The 25,157-nt window shown below is 42.9% G+C and overlaps 1 protein-coding gene across 1 annotated transcript in view; it reads left to right on the forward strand.

Annotated features, from left to right (window-relative positions):
* Positions 1-1,908: 1,908 nt before the first annotated feature.
* vps39 (VPS39 subunit of HOPS complex) overlaps positions 1,909-25,157 on the forward strand; it is a 128,560-nt gene continuing 105,311 nt past the window's right edge. Inside the window, exons 1-4 of the mRNA XM_068039685.1 lie at positions 1,909-2,061; positions 9,678-9,743; positions 12,442-12,506; positions 17,878-17,920. Of these exons, the coding sequence (XP_067895786.1) occupies positions 1,989-2,061; positions 9,678-9,743; positions 12,442-12,506; positions 17,878-17,920 (247 nt within the window). The 5' untranslated portion in view covers positions 1,909-1,988. The remainder of the gene's footprint in view (positions 2,062-9,677; positions 9,744-12,441; positions 12,507-17,877; positions 17,921-25,157) is intronic.

Genomic DNA, 25,157 nt, shown 5'->3' on the forward strand with positions numbered 1-25,157 from the left:
CTCACAACCCCGTCCCAGCCCGCCCCCCCCTCGCACCATCTTCACCCCGCACCCCCTTCCCCTGCACCCCCCCCCCACCCCCTCCCTCTACCCCTCCCCCTTGCATCCCCTCCTCCCACCGGCACCATCCTACACCTGTGTAGGGGCCCCAACAACCCCACTGCCTTGTGGGCGTCTCGGGAGAGACCAAGGCTAAGGGAGTAAACCCTAACAGAAAATCCGGAGCGGAACCCCGTAGGCGGTCATGTGTCACCTTTGGCATGTTTCCGGCAGTTCCTGCAGCCATACTGGTGCCAAACGTCGTGTCCTGCACTCCTTTGGACCCCACCAGAAAGGCCGAGAGGGGGGTTTTGACGACTGGGCAATTCTCAACCTCCATAAATTTGCCCAGGCATGCGCCATGGAGAGGTCACTCCATAGTTGCCTCACAGCGACTAAAACAACACGGAAGGCAGCAGTTACGGGTTATAAGTCCAGATAAATTGGCGTAGAAACTGGGCGCCACGGGTTGCCTTTGTCGGTGGGAGAGGTCATTGCACCTCACTGGACAGCTACCGCCCGCCTCAAACCGGGCAGCCCCCGGTCAATAAGGTTCTGTCCCGCCACAGTCTGCCTGCTTCAATGGGTGCTTGGAGCTCAGGGTCATTGCCCGAAAGGTGGACTGATACACCGCACCAAACAACATGAAAAAAGGAAAGAAGGTACCAGCCCTTCGCTTTGCAAGCTGGAACGTCAGAACTATGTGTCCTGGCCTGTCGGAAGACCTTACACAAATCAACGATTCTCGGAAGACCGCCATCATTAACAACGAGCTCAGTAGATTCAATGTGGACATTGCAGCACTTCAGGAGACTCGCCTCCCCGCGAGTGGCTCTCTAGCAGAGCAAGACTACACCTTCTTCTGGCAGGGCAGGGATCCTGAAGAACCAAGACAGCATGGAGTGGGCTTCGCCATCAGAAACTCCTTGCTCAGCATGATAGAGCCTCCCTCAAATGGCTCGGAATGCATACTGTCCATCCGACTGCTCACCACCTCTGGTCCAGTACACCTACTCAGCATCTATGCTCCAACACTCTGCTCCGCACCTGAAGCTAAAGAAGCTAAACAACTCCATAACATCATTAGCAGCATCCCCAACACCGAACACCTATTCCTGCTGGGGGACTTTAATGCCAGGGTTGGGGCCGACCATGACTCATGGCCCTCCTGCCTTGGGCGCTATGGCGTTGGAAGGATGAATGAGAACGGGCAGAGACTGCTTGAGTTGTGTACCTATCATAACCTCTGCATCACCAACTCGTTCTTTCACACTAAACCCTGTCACCAGGTTTCATGGAGGCACCCAAGATCACGTTGTTGGCACCAGCTAGACCTCATTGTCACAAGGCGAGCCGCCTTAAACAGTGTTCAAATCACACGCAGCTTCCACAGTGCGGACTGCGACACCGACCACTCCCTGGTGTGCAGCAAGGTTAGACTCAGACCAAAGAAGTTGCATCATTCCAAGCAGAAGGGCCATCCGCGCATCAACACGAGCAGAATTTCTCACCCACAGCTGTTACAAAAATTTCTAAATTCACTTGTAACAGCCCTTCAAAACACTCCCACAGGGGATGCTGAGACCAAGTGCGCCCACATCAGAGACGCCATCCATGGAGACATAGTTTGTTCTAATATGTATATATATTAAAAGGCACTCATTTACAGTTTTCTCAGTATAATGGTGAAGTGGTTATTCACCGTTGGAGAGATTGATAAGGTGTTATATAAATGCATCGACTTCCATTGACCGAACTGACAGATTTCCTCGAGCATCTCTGCATGGCGGGGGCGGGGCAAGCACGCGCAACGGGTAGGGGGGGGGGTGGGAAGTCACGGGATTATGCGCGCGCGTTACTGTTGGTTGCCGTGCGAGCGCGAGAGGCGGAGCCCGAGCAACTGAGAGGAGTTTGTTCCGACTGTTGTGTTGGGCCGTGTCTCCGTTAGGATGCATGACGCCTACGAACCGGTGCCGATCCTGGAGAAGCTGCCGTTGCAGATTGACTGCATGGCGGCCTGGGGTAAGGGCTTTTTTTTTTAAATGGCGGTCGGCTCGGCTCCGGGAAGAAGCTAAGATTGACAGAGGAAAGGGGCGACGGCGCGAGTGGTCCCCTGGCTTGTGGAGCCAAGGCCTTGTCGGGAGTGGGCGATGTGGCGTCGCCGTTAAAAACCGTTACGGTTAAATCCCGGGGATACGGGGGATGGGATAGAGGAACAAAACTTTCGGTCGCCTCTTGATGACATCATCAGAACAGCCGGCCCAAAATTGTCGTGAAAGCTCTAAACAGCGATTGGAGGTTTAACTAATCTTCCCTCTGCGTACAGCCAGTTTTCAGGTGTAAGTGTATTCTGTAATCTTGAAAAATTCAAGAGTTATTTGGCCTGTTTTTCCCTTTTTGTTTTCAGTTAATATCTTGCCCCATTTGTAAATTACTTAATCATGATCTCCCCATACTACAATGTTTACCAGCTATGAGGAAAGACTGAAATCATAAACCTTAGACCTCTGCAGCTGCCCGGTAGTTATCCTAAACTCCAACAAAGAAACTTTTATTGATGTAGTGTCTTGGGTCTCGAAACAGCCCAAAGAGTTTTGCGGACAGTGAATTACTTTGAGGTGAAATAGTGTTTACGTAGATAAATAAAGCAACAAACCACAATTAGCATTGAGACCATGTTGAGTGATGGCTCAGGCACCCAGAGAACCCTAACCCCTCTTCAGATAGTGCCGTGGGACTTTAAATATTCACTGAAACAGGCAAACAGACCTGCTTTTACAACTTAGATAGTGGCTCAAGCCTGTCTTGTAAAATGTGATGCCTTCAATCTCTTATGTTTTTAGTTATGATCCCCGTGGAGACAACCAGCAAACCAAAAGAATCGAATCCATCGGCTGACCCCAATTTAGGAAACAATAAAAGACAAGATTTCACTTTTATAAATTTTACTTTAACACTATCACCAAAACCAATATAAACTAAACATGAACTAACAGCTAAATCATGACATATATATCTTAAAGGTTACTTGTTAATTATCAGATGCAACAAAGATAGTCCTTGCGGATCCTCTGAACAGTCCTATTGGCAAGCAGACACCGAACAGTCGCAAAATACATCAAAATAGGGAACTTCCTTGGGTAGTTTACCAATTCCTGTCCTCCAGGATGCGGATACGGAAGTAATGACGTCCCGTTGATAGCGAACGATGCAATCCTCCCTTTAATGGTTCAGTCTTGCTGCCTCTTGAACAACCTTGGCCTTGCCCACAGCTGTCCTGATGGCGTGGTTCCACTGATAACTCTTTAAGTCACCGAAGACAGCTGTCGTGCTTCGTATTTGCCAGTTATCAGTTCTGAGTCCAGTTTTCTCAGCCTGCAGCCTATCTTTTTAAAACAACCAAAAGCTCCCAGCTTGTCTCCTTAAAAGCACCAGCTGGCTGTTTTTACTTCCACCCACTGCAGAGTAGTCTTCTAAACTGAAAACCTATGCTCCAGTCACCTGTCTCCGGTCACACCACTGATCGTAAGACTGTTTTAAACTAATTAGGACCAGTTTTGTCTTTCCCAGAACATTCTGAAGCTTTCAGTTTCATTTACAGTAAATGTCTCAAATAAAAACAGAAGCTTTGAACCCAAAGTCATAACACCTAACAGGTCAGCTGTACAGAATACGGTCTGCACACGAGGACTTCATCACATTTTAGAAGAACAGTCGAGGATATGAAAAGGCCATTTGGCATATCAAAACTTGCTCCCAGAATCTGTTCGAACATCTCTAATGTTTTTGTCTCAAATACCTTGCTTGACTGATTATTCTAAACACCCATTAAGTACTTTTGCATCCCAAGAACGCACAAAAAAGATTCAAGGCCAATGAATTATTTTTCAAGTGTTTTGGCAGCAAATGCAGCAACCAATGTGCGCTCAGCAAGCTTCCAAATAAAGCAGTGAGATAAATAGTCAATTAATCTGTTTTTTGTAGGTATTGAATGGGGGGTACATGATGACCAGCACCCATGGAAACTCCCTTGTTCATCCAAAACTCTGCTATCTGTATCAAAACCCACACCAAATCCCATTCATCCATCACCCCTGTGCCCCCTCACCTATATTGGATGCTGGTTAAGCAATGCCTTCAGATTCTCATCCTTGTTTTCCGATCTTTCCATGGCCTCGCCCCTCCCTAATCTCCTTCAGCTTCACAACCCTCCTAGATATCTACTGTCTTCTAATTCTGGCCTCTTGAGCATCCCTGACTTTAATCATTCCACCATTTGGCGGCTGTGTCTTCAGCTGCCAAGACCCTACACTCTGGAGTTCCCTCCCTCAACCTCCCGATTTTCTTACATTCTTTCATTGTATAGGACGCTTCTTAACCTACCTCTTTGACCAAGCTCTTGGTCATTTATCCTAATATCTCCTTATCTGGCTCAGTGTCAAATTTTGCTTTACAGTGCTCCTATGAAGCATCTAAGGCTGTCTTATTGTTCTAAAGGCGCTATGTAAGTACAAATGGTTGCATAGTGCTATGGGATCAAACCCCGTGACTCAGTCTGTAGATACACGTAATAGGTTAGATGTATGAAGTGCTTTATATTTTCATATATCTTTCACTTCCTAGTATTGAATTTTATGTTTGGTACATGCTAACCTTTTTGAATATAAATGAGTACATTGTATGCACTTAAACAGCAGTTCTGTATTTTTAAAAAATACATTTTTTCTAAGTATTTGGGAGTAACTTCGTGTGTTCATATCCTTTTAAGAACTGGAGTCAAGCAAATCCAGTGGGAAATTCTTTGAGGTTATCTACTTCATGGTTAGTATCTGACAAAGTTATTACTTTAGAGACTGATTATGGGCTCAGTGTTTTTATTCCCACTCTAATATGTGAATATTATGTTTGTTCATAATTTGCTTAGCAATTGTTTTGAACCTAGACAGAGTAGGTGTTTGGCATTCTTCGACCTTTATTTTTGCCCTGTTTAGTACATGGTAGAAAGCACAGATTTAGAGAATCTTAGTGATTCAGACCCTGAAGGCAGAGCAGTGAAATGTGGGGAGAATAATGGTTTTATTATTGTTTGAATTTTTAAAAGGTAAATTTTGCTTCACAGGGAATTTTTTTTTTATCCTGGTTTTCTCCCTTCCCAATCCATTCTGCTGAAAATTATTCTTTTTTTGGCAAATGGTTTGAGCTGTCAGTTGCCTTCCACTACCTTGCCCAAGTGGTCATTACTTATGTATCAACCTTGATGATGAGTGTCGAAAGGCTGTGGCAACATCGCAAGTGAGCCTGAAAAGAAGAAATTGAGAGTCATGTAGCCAAGTTCGTTGGTGACACTAAGTTAGGTGGCACAGTAAATAGTGTAGATGGGAGGCGAAAGTTGCAAAGGAAAATTGATAGATTAAATGAGCAGACAAAAATATGGCAGATGGAATTCAATGTGGAGAAATGTGAGGTTACCACTTTATACCTAAGAAAGAGAGATCAGAATGTTTCCTAAATAGTAAGAAGCTAGGAACTGTGGAGCTGCAGAGAGTTTTAGGGGTCCCGGTACAGAATCAAAGAATTAGTGGACAAGTACAAAAATTTAAAAAGCTGAATAGAATGTTGGCCTTTATCTCCAGGAGGCTGGATACAAAGGGACTGAGGTTATGCTAGTTGTTTAAAGCTTTGGTTAGACTGTGACTGGAGTACTTTGTTCGGTTCTGGACAGTGTGCCACAGGAAGGATATATTGGCCTTGGAAGGAGTACTGTGCTGTTTCAATTAGAATGATTGATAGACGAACAAGATGGGCATACAGGGGTTAAATTGTGAGGGCAGGTTGCATAGACTGTGCTTGTATTCCCTTGAGTATAGAAGACTCGGGGGTGATCTGATTGAGGTATTTCAGGTGTTTATGAGGCCGTCTCTGGCCACTTCCTTGTATCACTCTCCACTCACATTCCCCTTCCATGTCCCAACCCTTCTGTATCCGCCCCTGGAAAAACCTATTCCCCAATTCACTTACAACTGCACTTTCAAAATCCCAATTGTCTGGCCTTTGGCCCACCATTTGCCACAACATTTCTGCAGCTTCTGATTTGCTCGACCACACCCTCGTCTCCTTTGATGCCCTAGTCCCCAGTAAGACCGTTATTGTCTCTCACCCTGGCCATTCCCCCAGTACAGTCGTCATCTCTGTTCCCTTAAGCCTAATAAGACGCAGACTTGAAAGGATATGGTGGACAACTGGTTTAGCCATCCACTGCCAAATCTTGCTGGATCACATAAAGCACTATCGACTCCTGCTCTCGTCTGCTAAGACTGCTCACTATTCCAGGATCATTCTGGAATGCAAAGATAACGTCGGCTTCTTTTCTGTACTGCAAACTGTCGTCTTAAGCCCTATTCTCCTGATTCCTCCACCCTCACCTATGACAGTAAGTGCGAGGAGCTCATGGACTTCTTTGTCACTAAGATCAAGACCATATGATCAGCTGCCTCTTCCGTGTCCCTCCCTTCCACTATGCCACCGGGCCAGACTTCCTCTAAAGCTCCACGCCGCCCTAGCCCTGAACCCATCTTTCTGTAGTCTTGCTCCTATCTCCCCTTATGCCCTCTCCGAGCTCATCTGATCCATGAGACCCACCTCCTGCTTCCACGACCCTATTCGCACCAAACTGCTGACCATCCAACTTCCCCACCTGGTCCCTGTGTTAGCGGGTTGTTAAGGGTTTTCTCTCCAGGTGTTGTCCCTTTTGTTTAAATCTGCCGTCACCATCCCTCTCCTCAAAATCCAACCCTTGACCCATCACCCTTGCAAATGACTGCCCCATTTCCAACCTCCCTTTCTTATCCAAAGTCCTTGAATGCGTTTTTGCCTCACAGATCCTTGCCCATCTTTCCCGGAACTCTGTGTTTGTATCCCTCCAATTAGGTTTCTGCTCCCTGCCACTGTAATGAGACGGCTCTTAATAAAGTCACAAATGACATCCTGTGTCACTGTGATGAAGGTAAATTATTCCTCGTCCTTCTCGACCTGTCTGCAGCCTTTGATATGGTTGACCACATCATCCTCCTCCAACGCCTCTCCACTGTGGTCCAGGTGGGTGGGACTGCTTTCACCTGGTTCCATTCTTATTTATCTAATCGTAGCCTGGGTATCACTTTCAATGAGTTCTCTTCCTGCTCCCACACCGTTACCTCTGGTGCCCCTCCATCCCCCCCCCCCCCCACCAATCGATCTATCCTTGGCCCCCTCCCCCTCCTCTTTCTCATCCCTTGGCGACAATATCCATAGCACAGCGATAGTTTTCACATATGCTGATAACACCCAGCTCTATCCCACCACCACCTCGCTCAACTCCACTGTTGTTAAATTATCCGACTGCTTATCCAGCATCCAGTATTGGAAGAGCAGAAATTTCCTCCAATTAAATATTGCGAAGACTGAAGCCATTGTTTTTGGTCCTTTCTTTAAATCTAACCACTTCCCCATGATGCTCAATGGCATTGCTATCACTGAATCCCCAACCATCTACATTCGGGGGGTTACCATTGGTCAGAAACTTAACGAGACTAGCCACACAAATACTGTGACTACGAGACCAGGTCAGAGCCTGGGAAATCTGCAGTGAGCAACTCGCCTCCTGACTTCACAGAGCCTTTCCACCATCTGTAAGGCACAATTCTGTGATTATGTGCTCAACTCTCTGCTATGGGACTTGAACCCACAACATTATGACTTAGTGGGAAAAGTGGTAAAACTGAACCATAAATGACACCTGTGAAAGATCACACTTTCAAGGTGAACTGAGAGTAGCCACATTTTTTTTATTCATTCTCGAGATATGGAAGTCTCTGGAAAGACCAGCATTTATTGCCCATCCTTTATTGCCTTTGTATGTAGCAGGTGCTACCAAAGTGTTGAGGCTATGCTTGCTGTCAAGTAGCACCTTTGTGAAATTTTCATACTATGTTCACTTGTACTTTGAAACAACCAGTAACCAATTGTGGGTAATACAGGTGGGAAGTATACAGTAAATGGAAGAACCCTTAGGAGTATTGACAGGCAGAGAGATCTGGGCGTACAGGTCCACAGTTCACTGAAAGTGGCAACGCAGGTGGATAAGGTAGTCAAGAAGGCATACGGCACGCTTGCCTTCATCGGTCGGGGCATAGAGTATAAAAATTGGCAAGTCACGCTGCAGCTGTACAGAACTTCAGTTAGGCCACACTTAGAATATTGTGTGCAATTCTGGTCGCCACACTACCAGAAGGATGTGGAGGCTTTGGAGAGGGTACAGAAGAGGTTTACCAGGATGTTGCCTGGTCTGGAGGGCATTGACTATGAGGAGAGGTTGGATAAACTCGGATTGTTTTCACTGGAACGACAGAGGTGGAGGGGCGACATGATAGAGGTTTACAAAGTTATAAGCTGCATGGACAGAGTGGATAGTCAGAAGCTTTTTCCCAGGGTGGAAGAGTTAGTTACATGGGGACATAGGTTTAAGGTGAGAGGGGCAAAGTTTAGAGGGGATGTGCGAGGCAAGTTCTTTTCACAGAGGGTGGTGAGTGCCTGGAACTTGTTGCCGGGAGAGGTGGTGAAAGCAGGTACCATAGAGATGTTTAAGAGGCATCTTGACAAATACATGAATAGGATGGGTATAGGGCGGCGCAGTGGTTAGCACTGCAGCCTCACAGCTCCAGGGACCCGGGTTCAATTCTGGGTACTGTCTGTGCGGAGTTTGCAAGTTCTCCCTGTGTCTGCATGGGTTTCCTCCGGGTGCTCCGGTTTCCTCCCACCGCCAAAGACTTGCAGGTGATGGGTAAATTGGCTGTTATAAATTGCCCCTAGTGTAGGTAGGTGGTTGGGCATATGGGATTACTGTGGGATTAGTATAGATGGGTGGTTGTTGGTCGGCACAGACTCGGTGGGCCGAAAGGCCTGTTTCAGTGCTGTATCTCTAAATAAATAAATAAATAAATAAATAGAGGGATACGGACCCCGGAAGTGCAGAAGGTTTTAGTTTAGGCAGGCATCAAGATCGGCGCAGGCTTGGAGGGCCGAATGGCCTGTTCCTGTGCTGTACTGTTCTTTGCTCTTTGAGTATCTTTGCTGTATAGCACTGGGCTGAAGTACTGGTGCTAGGTCTGTTTGTAATGGTTGTGATGAGAACAACTTGAGCTAATGAATTAAGAATGTCACACAAGAAGCATAGCACATAACATTGGAAGTGTATTGATATGATTTTTTTTTTCTCAAGGGTATTAGTACTCATACCCAACGTACCCTCTAAATTTTTTTGTAGTGTGCTGCCGATTTGTTTAAGTGCACAGGCCCTTTTTTTTGCGTGGCTGCGTGTGCGTGGTAACTTAAAGGGGCCAACTTGTGCACAGTCTGTGTGGGAACTTTCGGGTTGTTGCGCGGCTGCACAGCTTAGAGGAAACATTGCTTATACACTAAATATGCCCAATTATAACACCGAATCCTAGCAACAGAACATTTGTAAGTGAGCACTTCAGGACTGGAGTTCTCTAGATAGGCAGTGGTCCAGCTATTTTTTTTAATCATGATGATTTTTTCGGATACTTTGTAACTTGGAACCCATCACAGATAACCCTGTTGTATCCATGTTTTCCCCTCAGAGGATTGGCTTCTTGTTGGCACCAAGCCAGGACATCTCCTCCTCTACAGGATCAAGAAGGAATTGGGTAAGTAGACCATTTTCAGCCTCAAGTTTGTATCATTTGAACAATATTTTCAGTTGATCTTGGTGTAGGATTCACTGCTGATTGTTGCTAAATGAGAGACTGAGAATTGCCAAATGTGGGCAAACCTGTTGCCTCATCTCAAATTCTTCCACCCAGACCATTCCTCTGCATAATGCTTTAGTGCGCTCTTTATTTGTAATTTACAAATCCAAGGAAAGCGTCAGTTAATATAAATTTTGTCATTAGAGGTTGCACTGTAATGAGACAATCTGCACCCAGAGAGTGCTGCAAAATATGTTTGTGGTCGTGATTCTTCACTCATTGTTTACAAACTATTAACACCAACAAAGCAGGAGATTAAAGTTGGATTGTTGGATTGAACTTCGCTGAGTAAAGCCAATCCAGTAATGCCGAACCCTAGAAAAAAACGTGTTGCCCAGAAAGTATGCTGTAGATCTGTGATCGGCTCCTGTTTCAGTCCAAAGTTCGAAGCTATCAATTGAACTGAATGGAGGTTCTCCGGGACACAAGAGGGTTCCTGATCCATGACATCACTGGTGTAGCCTGGAGGAGAGGCGATCCAAAATGGAATGTCTCCAATGTAATTTTAATTTTTGATATAGTAACAAGGATTTTTTATAATTGTATATATATTTGCCCAGTTACTCTGAATTCTTCATCTCAAATTGTGCCTACTCCCATAACCAATGACAGATCTATAACCACCAATACTTCACCCTGGTGTTCAATTGTTCAGAATACCATGTCCAAACTGTTGCAACCAAGGCAGGAGGGGTGCACTGTTAATTCAGTCCCACTTCTCCACAAGTCACAACATATCAATAAATGTTCCCACTTATCAAAACAGCCAATTAGATACTCCAGTTGTTCCCAGAATACAGCACACCAACCAGGTTTCATTAATAAACAACAAAATTATCAGTTTATTATAAACCAGGTCTTAACCAATAATGAAGTATATTTTATATGCGAATCGAAATATTAAAGCCCTGTTTTTTTTATATCCTAGCCCTCACGCACATATATCCAAAAACAGGGGAGAAAAAAAGGGATTTTTGTTTACAGCTATTGCAAAGGATTTTAAAAAAAAATTTGGACTGCAATGATCTGGAAGGAAGTTCTTTGTTTTGGCGAGGTGTCCCAAAGTCGAATAGTTGGCTGCCACTAGGAATCTTTCCAGGCGAGGTTGATGAACAGTCTGTTCGGGTAGGCGTTCAAAGAAATTCAACTACAGAAGGCTTCATATAGGTCTTCCATCAGGTGTGCAGCAACAGAGAGTTCAGTTCCACCACATTCGATGTAAAGTCCTTTTTAAAGATGCAAGGTTTCTGCAAACATTCAGGAATTCTCCAAAATACATGAGGCAACAGTACAACTTCATACAAGTTTTTTTATTTTCAAGAGCATGGATTCTTCAAAGAAAGGTCCTGGATGTTCTTCAGATCTCCAACAACTCCCTTTAGTCCAAAAAAAGAAGTTGGCTTTTAACAGTTCAAAGTGAAACTAACACAGTTCCTGGGTTCAGTCCCATGACGATCATAAATTCTGTCTTGTCACAACTCAAAATAGCTCTCGAGTCAAACCCCTTGTGGTGTTTACTTGATATCACATGTTTCCCTGCAAAATCTTGTTTACAGTTCATCTTTTGTTGAACTTCCTTTTTTAAAAAAAACACCCAAAGGTCAGCCTCTTCAGTTTTAAAATATAGATTCTAAGTTTTAAGAAAAATATATGAAAACTCTCGTAACAATGCAAACCAAATTTGCAGAGATAAATCTATAATCATGCTGCAGTTTAAAGAACATAGGATTCCATATCCTCCCACTGCTTGGAGTTTCTGCTCAAACTCATTTGCATATCACCAAATGCAAAATCTACCATGACCCAGCTCAATGGGCAGCATTTTAAAACATTGTTTTTAAAAAAAAAAGTTTTACTTTTTAAAGGTTTCTTATACTTGATTGGTAGCTTAGTGAAGCTGAAAATAGGTTTATCACAAAAAATAAGCATTTTTAATCAGTGGCAATCCACCACCTGTGAGTAACCCGATTTTAAATGATTAAAAATGACTTTTTAAAAAAAACATAGAGCTGTTTTCTGGTTATGTAGGGATATAGTTTTAGTAAATTTAAGAAAAGGTTTGCAGTTTCCTAGTAAATTTTAAATATATTTACCGTTTCTTAATTTCTAAAATTACATTCAAAAACTTTCAAAAGGTACCCAGTAGTCTCCTTGTGCCACAAAAAATCCGACTTTACTTCAGAACCGCCTCAACAACCTGCAAACGAATACGATAAGTGGAAATCCTCAATGGTGATCAATTCACTTTGGGGACTTGCTTAGTTGTGTGGGTAGGGACTGCTTCTAGTACAATATTTTAAAAGTAGAGCAAAAGAACACAGAAACTCAAGTTTCGCTGAATGCGATTTGCATTGAAAATTCTTCAAACTTTTGGTTATCCCAATATTTGGCAAATTGTGCAGAGAAAACCATAGAAATTGATAGGAAACTTCAGACCTTACTCGTCGACCAGGACCTAATCATTGGGGTAGGGATGAAATTGCAGATAGGCCTCAAAGATGTTAGATAAAATAGAGAGCTGAGAAATTGTTAGTATTGAAATATTTATATGTTTGAAATCTGATTTGTTGTGTAAGTCATTGCTTTCTTTAAACAGGTAGCAACAGATTTGAAGTCTTACTAGAAAAGTCTAACAAAAACTTTTCAAAGAAAATTCAACAGGTATGTGCAGCATCCCCTCTTTAAGTATTATCTAGGAGTTGGTGGTGGTGGTGCCTGTAGAGATGGTAAGATGTTGCGGTGATTGAACATTCCCCATTGCATCAATTAAGCTAGCCCATTTTTTCCTCTTCAATTCTTTGCCCTTTCCTCTGAAAACAGTGCCTAACTCTGGTGTATTTATTCACTGGAGCCATCTGGAATTCTTGTCACTGATGTACAAAGGTAACTGAATACCAGATAATTTCAATTACTCAACTTTGCATTAAGTGGAGTAGACTGCACAAATCTCTGTTAAATGCTGCCTGAAGCTGCTTCCTACTTAGATATGTTTCATCACTAAATTTTCTGATAGTTTTTGTTCATAAAGATTCTGTATGTTGCTGCAGCATAGATTCCTTGAAGCTAGATGCTTTTACTCCTGGCGTTTATTTGTGCGTGAACCATGGCAGTGAGTAAAGTGGGGTGGTTGTTGCACTCCACAGCAAAGGCTGATCCTGTCTTCGCTCAATATGCACACATTTTCTTACAGTTGACAGCAATTAGAAGCTGCCATTCTGGTTGATTTTATTCTTTTCTTAGCTTGGCACATAGAGCATTTCTAGACCCTTACCCCACCTAAATCAGCTAAATTAGCACAGACTAAAGGTCACACCTCAGACCTTCATGCCTGTATGGCTCAGCCACTCACTCAACAAACTTGCTGAGATACTTGTTTTTTTTTTTTGATAGCGCTTACAAGTGTGTGGTTTCCTTTTATTTAGCTTAATAATTACAAGTGATGGGCCCATACCAAATATGACATGTTGACATCCCAACATGCTGCACAGCACCACGATTAAAGTTTGCTTTGTGCTTGTGATTTCTATCATAGCATGCCCTAAATCTTTCCAAAAGAGTTGTATTTTCACAAAAGAAGAATCTGCTGACAGGCAGATGATTCAGAGGTGGACACTTGTCTGCCTGTTTAGCTGAGGAATCATGCAGGAAGGACTTTGGATAAAAATGAAATGTTGATTTTATGACCTGGAGCTTCCTGACAATTCCTTCTGCCAATCCACTACTGCTTCAATTTTAAAGTCCTTGCCCTCATATTAAAATCCTTCCACGGCCTCGTCCTCCCTATCTATGTAACCTCCTATAACCCTTCGAGAATTCTGCGTTCTTCCATTTCTGGCCTCGGGATTCCCCCACTTCTTTTGCCCTACGATTGAAAGCTGTATCTTCAGCTGTCAAGACCCTAAGCTCTGGAATTCCCTCCCTCCCCTTTAAGTTGCTGCATAAATATACCTCTATGACCAAGCATTGGTGTTAATGTTTGTGTGATTACATTCCTGTGAAGTAGCTTGGGATGTTTTAAAGGCATTAGATAAATGCAAGTTGTCGCTGTTGACTCCCATGGTTGGGACGAGTTTCATTTATCTATGCATCTTTTAGTACGGGAACACCACACTGGGAGGAGGGAGATTTGATTTTTTTTTCTCCCCTACATACAAACCGTGGTGCAGTGGTTAGCACTGCAGCCTCACAGCTGCAGGGACCCGGGTTCGATTCTGGGTACTGCCTGTGTGGAGTTTGCAAGTTCTCCCTGTGTCTGCGTGGGTTTTCTCCGGGTGCTGCGGTTTCCTCCCACAAGCCAAAAGACTTGCAGGTTGGTAGGTAAATTGGCCATTATAAATTGTCACTAGTATAGGTAGGTGGTAGGGAAATATAGGGACAGGTGGGGATATTTGGTAGGAATATGGGATTAGTGTAGGATTAGTATAAATGGGTGGTTGATGGTCGGCACAGACTCGGTGGGCTGAAGGGCCTGTTTCAGTGCTGTATCTCTAATCTAATCTAAAACATGCGAATTAGGAGCAGGTGTAGGCCACTTGGCACCTTGAGCCTGCTCCGCCATTCAATAAGATCATGGCTGATCTGCTTGTAACCTCGACTCCATATTCCCGCCTATCCCCGATAACCTTTCACCCCCTTGCTTATCAAGAATCTGTCTACCTCTGCCTTAAAAATATTCAAAGACTCACTTTCACTGCCTTTTGAGGAAGAGAGTTCCAAAGATTCATGACCATTTGAGAGAAAAAATTTCTCCTCATCTGTCTTAAATGGGGAATCCCTTATTTTTAAACGGTGACCCGTAGTTCTAGATTCTCCCGCAAGAGGAAACATCCTTTCCACATCCACCCTGTAAAGACCCCTCAGAATCTTGTATGTTTCAATCAAGTCGCCTCTTACTCTTCTAAATTGCGGTGGATACAAACCTAGCTTGTCCATCCTTTCCTGATAAGACAACCCGCCCTTTCCAGGTATTAGTCTAGTAAACCTTCTCTGAACTGTTTCCAACGCATTTGTATCCTTCCTTAAATATGGAGACCAGTACTGTACACAGTACACCAGGAGTGGTCTCACCAATGCCCTGTACAGCTGAAGCATAACCTCCCTACCTTTATATTCAATTCCCCTTGCTATAAATGATAAAATTCTATTAGCTTTCCTAATTACTTGCTGTACCTGCATTCTAACCTTTTGCGAGTCATGCACTAGGACACCCAGATTCCCCTGCATCTCTGAGCTCTGCAATCTCTCCCCATTTAGATAATATGCTTTTTTTTTCATCCTGCCAAAATGGACAGTTTCACATTTTCGCACATTATGCTCCATTTGCCAGATCTTTGCCCACTCACTTAACCTTTCTATATCCCTTTGTAGCCTTGTTATAGAGCACAGAAACAGGCCCTTCGGCCCATCGTTTACTTACCAGCCATCAAGCACCTATCTATTCTAATCCTATTTTTCAGCACTTGGCCCGTAGTCTTGCATGCTATGGCGTTTCAAGTGCTCATCTAAATACTTCTTAAATGTTGTGAGGGTTCCTGCCTCTACCACCCCTTCAGGCAGTGTGTTCCAGATTCCATCCACCCTCTGGGTGAAAAATATTTTTCTCAAATCCCTTCTAAACCTCCTGCCCCTTACCTTAAATGTCCCCTGGTTATTGAGACCCCCGCTAAGGGAAAAAGTTTCTTCCTATCTATGCCCCTCATAATTTTGTCTACCTTTATCAGGTCCCCCCTCAGCCTCCTCTGCTCTAAGGAAAACAACACTAGCCTATCCAGTCACTCTTCATAGCTGAAATGCTCCAGCCCAGGCAACATTCCTGGTGAATCTTCTGCACCCTCTCCAGTGCAATCACGTCCTTCCTATAGTGTAGCAACCAGAACTGTACACAGTACTCCAGCTGTGGCCTAACTAGTGTTTTATACAGCTCCATCATAACCTCCCTGCTCTTATATTCTATGCTACACTAATAAAGACAAGTATACCATATGCGTTCCTAACCACCTTATCTACCTGTGCTGCTGCCTTCAGTGATCTATGGACAAGTACACCAAGGTCCTTCTGACCCTATGTACTTCCTAGGGTCCTACCATCCATTGTATATTCCCTTGCCTTGTTAGTCCTCCCAAAAGGTATCACCTCACACTTCTCAGGATTAAATTCCATTTGCCACTACTCTGCCCATCTTCCCAGCTCATTATTATTGTCCTGTAACCTAAGACTTTCCTCCTCACTATTTATGACGCCACCAATTTTTGTGTCATTTGCGAACTTACTGATCATACCTGCTATGTTCATGTCTAAATCATTAATGTAAACTACAAAGAGCAAGGGTCCCAGCACAGATCGCTGCGGTACACCACTGGTCACAGACTTCCAATCGCAAAAACAACCCTCAATCATCACCCTCTGTCTCCTGCTACTAAGCCAATTTTGGATCCAGTTTGCCAAATTGCTCTGGATTCCATGGGCTCTTACTTTGACAATCTCCCATGCGGGACCTTATCTTTACTGAAGTCCATGTAGACTACCCTCATCTATACACCTAGTCACCTCCTCGAAAAATTCAATCAAATTTGTTAGACATGATCTCCCCCTGACAAAGCCATGTTGACTATCCTTGACTAATCCCTGCCTCTCCAAGTGGAGATAAATCCTGTCCCTCAGAATTTTTTCCAATAGTTTCCCTACCACTGGCCTGTAATTACCTGGTGTATCCTTGCTACCATTGAATAATGGTACCACATTCGCTGTCGTCCAGTCCTCTGGCACTTTTCCTGTGGCCAGAGAGGATTTGAAAATTTGTGTCAGTGCTCCTGCAATCTCCTCCCTTGTCTCTCATTGCAGCCTGGGCACATCTCATCTGGGCCTGGGGATTTATCCACTTTTAAGCCCACTAAAACTGCTAATACCTCCTCCCTTTCAATGCTAATTTGTTCAAGGATATCACAATCCCCCTCCCTGATCTCTACACCTACATCGTTCTTCTCCATCTTGAACACAGATGAAAAGTAATCATTTAAAACCTCACCTACATCCTTCTACTCCACACACATATTGCCACTTTGGTCCCTAATGGGCCCTACTCTTTCCCTGCTTACCCTCTTGCCCTTAATATACTTATAAAACGTCTTGGGATTTTCCTTTATGCCCATCTGTGTTTTTTCATGCCCCCTCTTCGCTTTTTTAAATACCCCTCTACACTTTCTATACTCCTGTAGGGCCTCCGCTGTTTTCCGCCCTCTGAATCTGCCATAAGCGTTCTTTTTTTTTTCCTTATCCAATCCTCTATATCCCTTGACATTCAGGGTTCCCTGGACTTGTTGGTCCTACCCTTCACCTTTACGGGAACATGTTGGCCCTGAACTCTCACTATTTCCTTTTTGAATGACTCCTACTGGTCTGATGTAGAGGTGGTTGAGCTAACACTGAATGGAGCCTCATTGTTCCAGTCTGCAGAGCTAATTTCACACAGCTGCTCTATTATTCTCTGAAATGATATAATTTCCATATTGGAGGAACCAATTATTATGGTTTAGAACATGAAAGGATTAAATTTTTTTTGGATTGCCCTTAGAGATGATGCTAATGTTCCTCTCTTGAGACAATTGCTACCCTCTTTCACTGCCACTCACTAACAATGTTATTACATGGCCCGTATGTTTCCCTGTCTCATTTTGTACATTAGTTGTATGAGGACCTTCCCTCTTTTGAATGTCTAATTCTTTTGTTGACATTTTCTGAAGGCCTGCAGTTGGCTGAAGTTCCTTCTTAATTTTCAAGCAGTTTTGCTCCATGTTGCTTGTTTGACCATCAGTACATCATACGTGAATCCTTCCCATCCATTTGCTTGACCATTTTGTCAGTTGTTTCATTTCTTCATGCTACATTTCACATGTCTCCTGTTTTCTCCAATTACATTAGAATTCTGAATATGATTAGCTCAGTACAGGTCAATGATTAAGAATACCTGATGTATGATTTAATGGTATTACTCCATACTGAAATGTGTTTTTGTGTGTTTTATTTTGTCTTCTAGCTGTATGTTGTATCCCAGTTTAAAATACTGATTTCTCTCTTGGGTAAGTGAAAGCAAATTGCCAAGGTTTTACCTGTCTGAACACAACAGTAACTTTTCTAACCAGTGAAATAGTTTAGAGAAATTAGCTGCTTATATTACTAGCTAATTATAGCACTTAAAAAAAAAAAAAAAAGTTAGGCAAGTGGTCCCTATTAATTGTATGTAGGTGGTGGTCATCAAGTGGGGATTCACTTGAGCACCTATAAAAATACAGACTAAAACTCTGGTTGTTGGGTTAGGAGGTTTTTGCTTGTGATGTGTAACGCCAAATAAGTATAAAAGTGTGTAACGATTAGCTCCAGTTTGATCCTTCACCAACTGGCTTTCTGGAGTAGAACAGTCCCCTCCTTTATAAAAGTCCATTGCATTATTGTCTGATGGATTTAATTAGGTTTTCTGTTAAATTTGACCATTTTGGTGCTGTAACTATTTTGTCAATATTTTCTTGCACGAAAATAGCAGTGATTGCCTTGGTGATTTGTTTCAAATTGTCAGAATGGAAAGATCCATTGTGTCACAATATAAACCAGCAAATAATTTGCTGGTTTATATTGTGACACAATGGATCTTTCCATTCTGACAATTTGAAACAAATCACCAAGGCAATCACTGCTATTTTCGTGCAGGAAAATATTGACAAAATAGTTACAGCACCAAAATGGTCAAATTATAGTATAATTTGCTGCTTCAGAGTTAGGTTTTTATTTCTCTACTCCCCCTCCCCACCCAAAGATTGTTCTCCTCAGAATCATATTCAGCTACTGTTGGTAAGTAGGGGTTAAGGAATGAGAGGCAGAATTGGGAACCAGGACTGCTGTAAGGGAAGTCCAAGAGAAAAGCTGTGATGGCTTTCACTGAGATGAGCGTAGACAAGCTGGAGTGTAGTTTGGAGACCTCATGTTTAAGTCAAGTAAGATGACATGGTGTAATGCATTATTCTGTTGTGTTATGAAGATAAATTCTGTTGATTGAACCAAATGAATTTGATCGCAATTAGGACTCTATGTTGACGTTACTGTGGAATAAAGCAGCTTAACAATTGAAACATCTTTTCAATCACCTCACCCTATGTTAACTTGGTCAAAGATAAAGGACAGTTTAAAACAAAATCCATTAAAGTATGCCACACAAGCAGCTTGTAGGAGCAACTGATGCTACCCGAGAATGTATCTATGACAAACCTGTATTCATGACAGGAATGTGAACAAGAAGAGGAAGGTGAAACTTGTGCATCAAACATTGCCTTCATTGCAAAGTGACCAGCAGTATCTAAAGATAGTAGAATTCTTGTATAACTTACTATTTACATGTGTGTATGTTTTTGGTCTGATTGGCTATTTGTGTTGTGCATTCTGGAATAATGCATAGTTGTGCTTAGCAGAGCTCAGAGGCATTAGCTCAGGCAGGCTATTAGTTGCTGTTTGTCCATGGAAACAGATGCAGTAAGTGATTTTGATGTTTCAAAACAGCTTATGTAGCACCTTTAAAATCAGAAAACATGTCCCAAGGCACTTCACAGGAGCATTATAAAATGAAATATGGCACTGAGTCACATAGGAGGTATTAGGTCAGATGATCAAAAGCTTGGTCCAAGAATTAGGTTTTAAGGAGTATCTTAAAGGAGGAAAGCGAGCTATAGAGGCAGAGAGGTGTAGGGAGGGATTTTCAAAATTAGGGCCTAGCGAAACTGAAGGCATGGCCACTAATGGTGGAGCGATTAAAATCGGGGATGCTCAAGAGGCCAGAATTAAATAAGCGCAGATGTCTTTGGGGGGGGGGGCGGGTGTTGTGGGGCTGAAGGAGATTATAGAGATATGGAGGGATGAGGCCATGGAGGGATTTGAAAACAAGGAAGAGAATTTTAAAATCAAGTCATTGCTTGATCAGGTGTCAGTGAGCACAGGGGAGATAGGTGATCTGGACTTGGTGCGAGTTAAGACAGGAGCAGCAGATTTTTGGATGACGTCAAGTTTCAGGAGGGTAGAATGTGGGAGACCAGCCAGAAATGCATTGGAGTAGTCAAGTTTAGAGGTAACAAAGACATGAATGAGGGTTTCAGCAGTAGATGCGCTGAGATAGGGACGATGTTATGGAGATGGGAAGCGGTCTTGGTGATGGCGTGAATATGTGGCTGGAAGCTCATCTCTGGGTCAGATGTGACACCAAGGTTGCGAACTGACTGACTGATTTAGTCTCAGACTGTTGCCCAGGAGAGGGATGGAGTCGGTAGCTAGGGAACGGAGTTTGAAGCGGGTCACATCGTTGTCTTCAATCTTCTCAATATTTAATTGGAGGAAATTTCTGCTCATCCAGATAATTTATTAACAGTGGAGGAATCGAGCAAGGTGGTGAGATAGAAATGGGTGTAGTCAGTGTACATGTGGGAACTAATGCTTTGTTTTCGGATGATGTTGCCGATGAGCAGCTTAAAGATTAGAAATAGGGGGCCAAAGATAGATCAATGGGGGACACCAGAGGTAACGGTGAAGGAGCAGGAAGAGAAGCCATTGCAAATGATTCCCTGGCTACGAATAGCTAAGAATGGAACTAGGTGAGAGCAGTCTCACCCAGCTGGAGAACGGTGGAGAGACATTGGAAGAGGATGGTGTGGTCAGACAAGTCGAGAAGGTGAGGAAGAAAAGTTTATCTTTGTCACAGTTACGTAGGATGTCATTTGTGACTTTGAGAGCTGTTTTGGTACTCTGGCAAGGGCAGAAACCTGATTGGAGGATTATAACATGGAGTTTTGGGAAAGATGGGCACAGATTTGGAATGTGACTACACGTTCAAGGACTTTAAAGAGGAAAGGGAGGTTGGAGATGGGCCGGTAGACTGCAAGATGATGTGGTGAAGGGTTGTTTTTTTGAGGAGAGGGGTTATGATGGCAAATTTAAAGGAGATTTAAAGGTTACTTATAAAGAGTGTGTGTAAAGGAATAGTGTGGCGCATGCTGGGTGCGGTGATAGAGCAGATTATTAAGGAGGGTGCAATGATGAAGTATCTGCTCTGGGTATGATGAAGGAGCAGGTTATTAAGGAGGATGCAGCGATGGAATGTGCATTCTGAATATGATGAAGGAGCAGATGATTAAGAAGGATGCAGTGATGGAGTATCTGCTCTTGTTATGATGAAGGAGCAGGTTATTGAGGATGGAGTATCTGCTCTGTATATGATAAAGAAGCAGGTTATTGAGGAGTATGCAGTGAAGAAATATTCTGAGTATGATGATGGAACAATCTCTTCTTCGCAAGCGATTGTAGTGCTGAAATATGCAGCTTGAGTGCAGTGCTGAAGCCCCTGCATGCAGTGAATGTGCTGATCGAGCAAGTGTCAGTTATCAGCAAGATAAAAGTGGGCTTTGCATGTACATTGGATATAACAATGGAGTATTTATGTGCATCTGGTTAAGATTTGAACTTATTTTGATTCTGTTCTCAGTTGGTTTAAGTTCTATGGATTAAATATTGTTTTTATCAATTGCAAACCTTTTGAAACATTTGTGCAAAGTTACTGAGTGCTTAATTCTGCTGTAATATTCCAGGATGTTCTATGCACTGGGAAAGTGAGACCTCATTGTTATAGTGTATTTTATACTGCCAGTGGCTTGAAGCTGCATTATATGCCATGCATGGAATATTAATCTTCATGTTCCATTCATGTATCGCCTACTGTTCCATGTCATGTATAAAATGTCAGTGTATAAAATTGCATGGGGCCAAGTGTGTTGTCTTTGCAGTTCCCATCTCCGTTGCTTAGTGAAAATTTTAAAAACTGCACCATACATTAACCCAATGATCTGTGCACAGTGTGGTATGGTTTTGTTAAATAAGCCTTACAAAGCTGAATATTCTTAAATGAGCAAGATAGAATCACGGAATTGTGCAACACAAGAGGAAGCCATTCTGCTCATCAGACCTGTGTTGGCTCTTTGAAAGAGCTATCCAATTAGACCAATTCCCCTGCTGTTTGCCCCATAGTCCTGCAAATGTTTCCTTTTCGAGGAGAGATCCAGTTCCTTTTTGAAAATTACTATAGAATCTGCTTCCACTACCCTTTCAGATAATGCATTCCAGCTCATTTAACTCACTGCTGTTATGACTGTCTTTTTCTAGTTCCACTACCTCCACTGGCCACAACATAAATTTAAATAGTTGTTTGGTAGTACAGAACTTAAATATTGCTGAAAATAGAGACATGTTGTTGAAGCTTTTCATCTTGCACTCATCTGTACAATCCGCACGAATACCAATGTAAGGGAAAACAACAACTTTAAACAGCATGAGAGGAGAGTGCTGATTGGTTGGCAAGTGAACTCTGGTAGAGGTGTTGCCATGGCGAATGCACCAGTTTATGGTGACTGACAGTTAACTGCCAAGCTTTGTTTGAAATTTAAAGCAGGCAACTTTCCTCGGGCATGCCTCGACCAGAGTCATGAACCAGCGAATGGCTGTCACCTATTTTGTTTAGCTGAAACAGGCGCAATGTTTGTACATGTTCTTTCTGTCTGCAAAGAACAGGGCCCTGTGTCTTAATATATATATATATGTTATATAGCTTCCAGTATGTGCAAATGTGCCACACTGCGAGCCCTACTGACCATCTTCAGTTGGTTGTCAGCATAATTCTTAGCACACTGAGGATTATTTAGCAAATGTTGTCCAACCGCAGAATCACATCTAATGTTGGACACTGTGTTTCGTGTGTATGCACGGGCTGGTTGGGTATGACCTGTACCTTGCCCGTTGAGAACTGTGGAAGGGACATATTGTTTGATGTGATCCACCAGTCTTTGGGACATACGGCCTATATACCTAGCATCACATTGGCATTGAAATTCATATATTGCATTACTCATTTGTGTGATAGGCAGGACGTCTTTTTGGCTTGACTGCAACATCCTGTTAGTGGCGAGCACTACGTGTTGCTACTGCATAGCAGCTTGAAACACCTAGCTTCACCTGTTGCTCAAATTTTTGCAATATATTACCCTTCCAGGGTAACTTGAGGTAGACTGGGCACTTTTCAGGGCCGAAAATGACGACCTTAGGCCCGTTCATAATTACGCTGACAACCAATTTAAGATTGTCCTGATGAGTGCAAGACGAAAAGTTTCGACAACATGTCTCTATTTTCAACAATATATTTAAATGTTTTAGCCAGTTACTGATACGGCCAATTTTCTTTTTCTATATTAATTTCAGAATAAAAATCCACCTTTCTTTCATAAACAAAATTAATAATTTTGATTATAAAACCAGACTTATTCAATAAAGATGCAAAGCTTATTAACACACAGGTTGAAATAGGAAAGTATAAGTATATTCCTTTTTTAAAAAACCCAACACACACGCACACACCGCTTAAAGAAAAAAATAAAGACGTTTCCTCTACAGAGATCAACTTTACAAAAACAACAATTATTTGGCCAAAGTATTTTTAATTCTTGAAGCGAAAAGGGATAAGATATGAAATGTTCCCGATGACTTTTGGTCTGGCATCCGGATAGAGGTAGATGGGTGTCACCAGGCACATGTGGTTGTCAGTGGGATCTTTTCAGAAGCAGTTTGTTAAGGAGATGTCGCGAGGAGGTCTTGCAGGCCTTTTGGGAGAATTACTGCATCAGTGGGTTCAGCTATTTCACTGGATTCACAGAATCGTTACAGTGCAGAAGGAGGTCATTTGGCTCATAGTGTCTGCACTGGCTCTCCGAAAGAGCAGTTCCCTCAGTTCCATTTCCCTGCCTTCTCCCCTTAACTCTGCACATTCTTCCTTTTCATATAATTGTCTAATTCCTTTTTGAATGTCTCAATTGAACATGTCTTCACCACGTTCTCGGGCAGCGTATTCCAGACCTTAAACACTTGCTGCGTGAAAAGGTTTTCCACATGTCACTTTTTGCTCCTCTTACCAAATACTTTAAATCTGTGCCCTCTCATTCTTGATCCTTTCACAAGTGGGAACAGTTTCTCTCCATCTACTCTGTCCAGACCCCTCATGATTTTGCATCCCTGTACCAAATCACCTCCGCCTTCTCCAAGAAAAACAGTCCTAACTTCTCCCATCAGTCTTCATAACTGAAGTTCTTCATCCCTGGAATCATTCTTGTGAATCTTTTCTGTGCTCTCTTTAATGCCTTCACATCTTTCCGAAAGTGTGCCACCCAGAACTGGGCGCAATACTCCAGCAGAGGCCGAACTAGTGTCTTGTACAAGTTCAACATATATTCCTTGCTCTTGTACTCTATGCCCTATTAATAAAGCCCAGGACACTGTATGCTTTATTGATTGCTCTCTCAACCTGTCCTGCCACCTTCAATGACTTATGCATATATACACCCAGGTCCCTCTGCTCCTGCACCCCTTTTAGAATTATACCCTTTATTCTATATTGTCTCTCCATGTTCTTCCTACCAAAATGAATCACTTCACATTTCTCTGCGTTGAACTTCATCTGCCACCTGTCTGCCCATTCCGCCAACTTGTGCATGTCCTTTTGAAGTTCTACACTATCCTCCTCACAGTTCACAATGCTTCCAAGTTTTGTATTATCTGCAAACTTTGAAATTGTGCCCTGTACACCAAAGTCTGGATCATTAATATATATCAGGAAAAGTGAGGGTTCCAACACTGATCCCTGGGGAGCTCCACTACAAACCTTTCTCCAGCCCGAAATACATCTATTAACCATTACTCTTTGTTTCCTGTCACTCAGCCAATTTCGTATCCACGTTGCTACCGTCCCTTTTATTCTAAGAGCTACAAGTTTGCTCACAAGTCTGTTGTGTGGCACTGTATCAAATGTCTTTTGAAAGTCCATGTACACCACATCAGCAGCATCGCCCTCATCAACCCTCTCTGTTACCTCCTCAAAAAACTCCAGCACGTTAGTTAAATATGGTTTTCCCTTCAGAAATCCATGCTGATTTCCTTAATTAACTTGCCTTTGTCCATGTGACTATTGATTTTGTCCCAAATTATTTTTTCTAGAAGTTTTCCCACCACCGAAGTTAAACTGACTGGCCTGTAGTTGCTGGGCTTATCTTTACACCCTTTTTTGAACAACGGTGTAACATTTTCAATTCTCCAGTCCTCTGGCACCAGTGCTGAGTCTAAGGAAGACTGGAAAATTATGGCCAATGTCTCTGCGATTTCCATCCTCGCTTTCCTCGGTATCCTTGGATACATCTCATCTGGTCCTGGTGCTTCATCCACTTTAAGTCCAGACAGCCTAGCTAATAC

This window comes from Heterodontus francisci, chromosome 9 (genome assembly GCF_036365525.1).
Source record: "Heterodontus francisci isolate sHetFra1 chromosome 9, sHetFra1.hap1, whole genome shotgun sequence".
NCBI lineage: Eukaryota > Metazoa > Chordata > Chondrichthyes > Heterodontiformes > Heterodontidae > Heterodontus > Heterodontus francisci.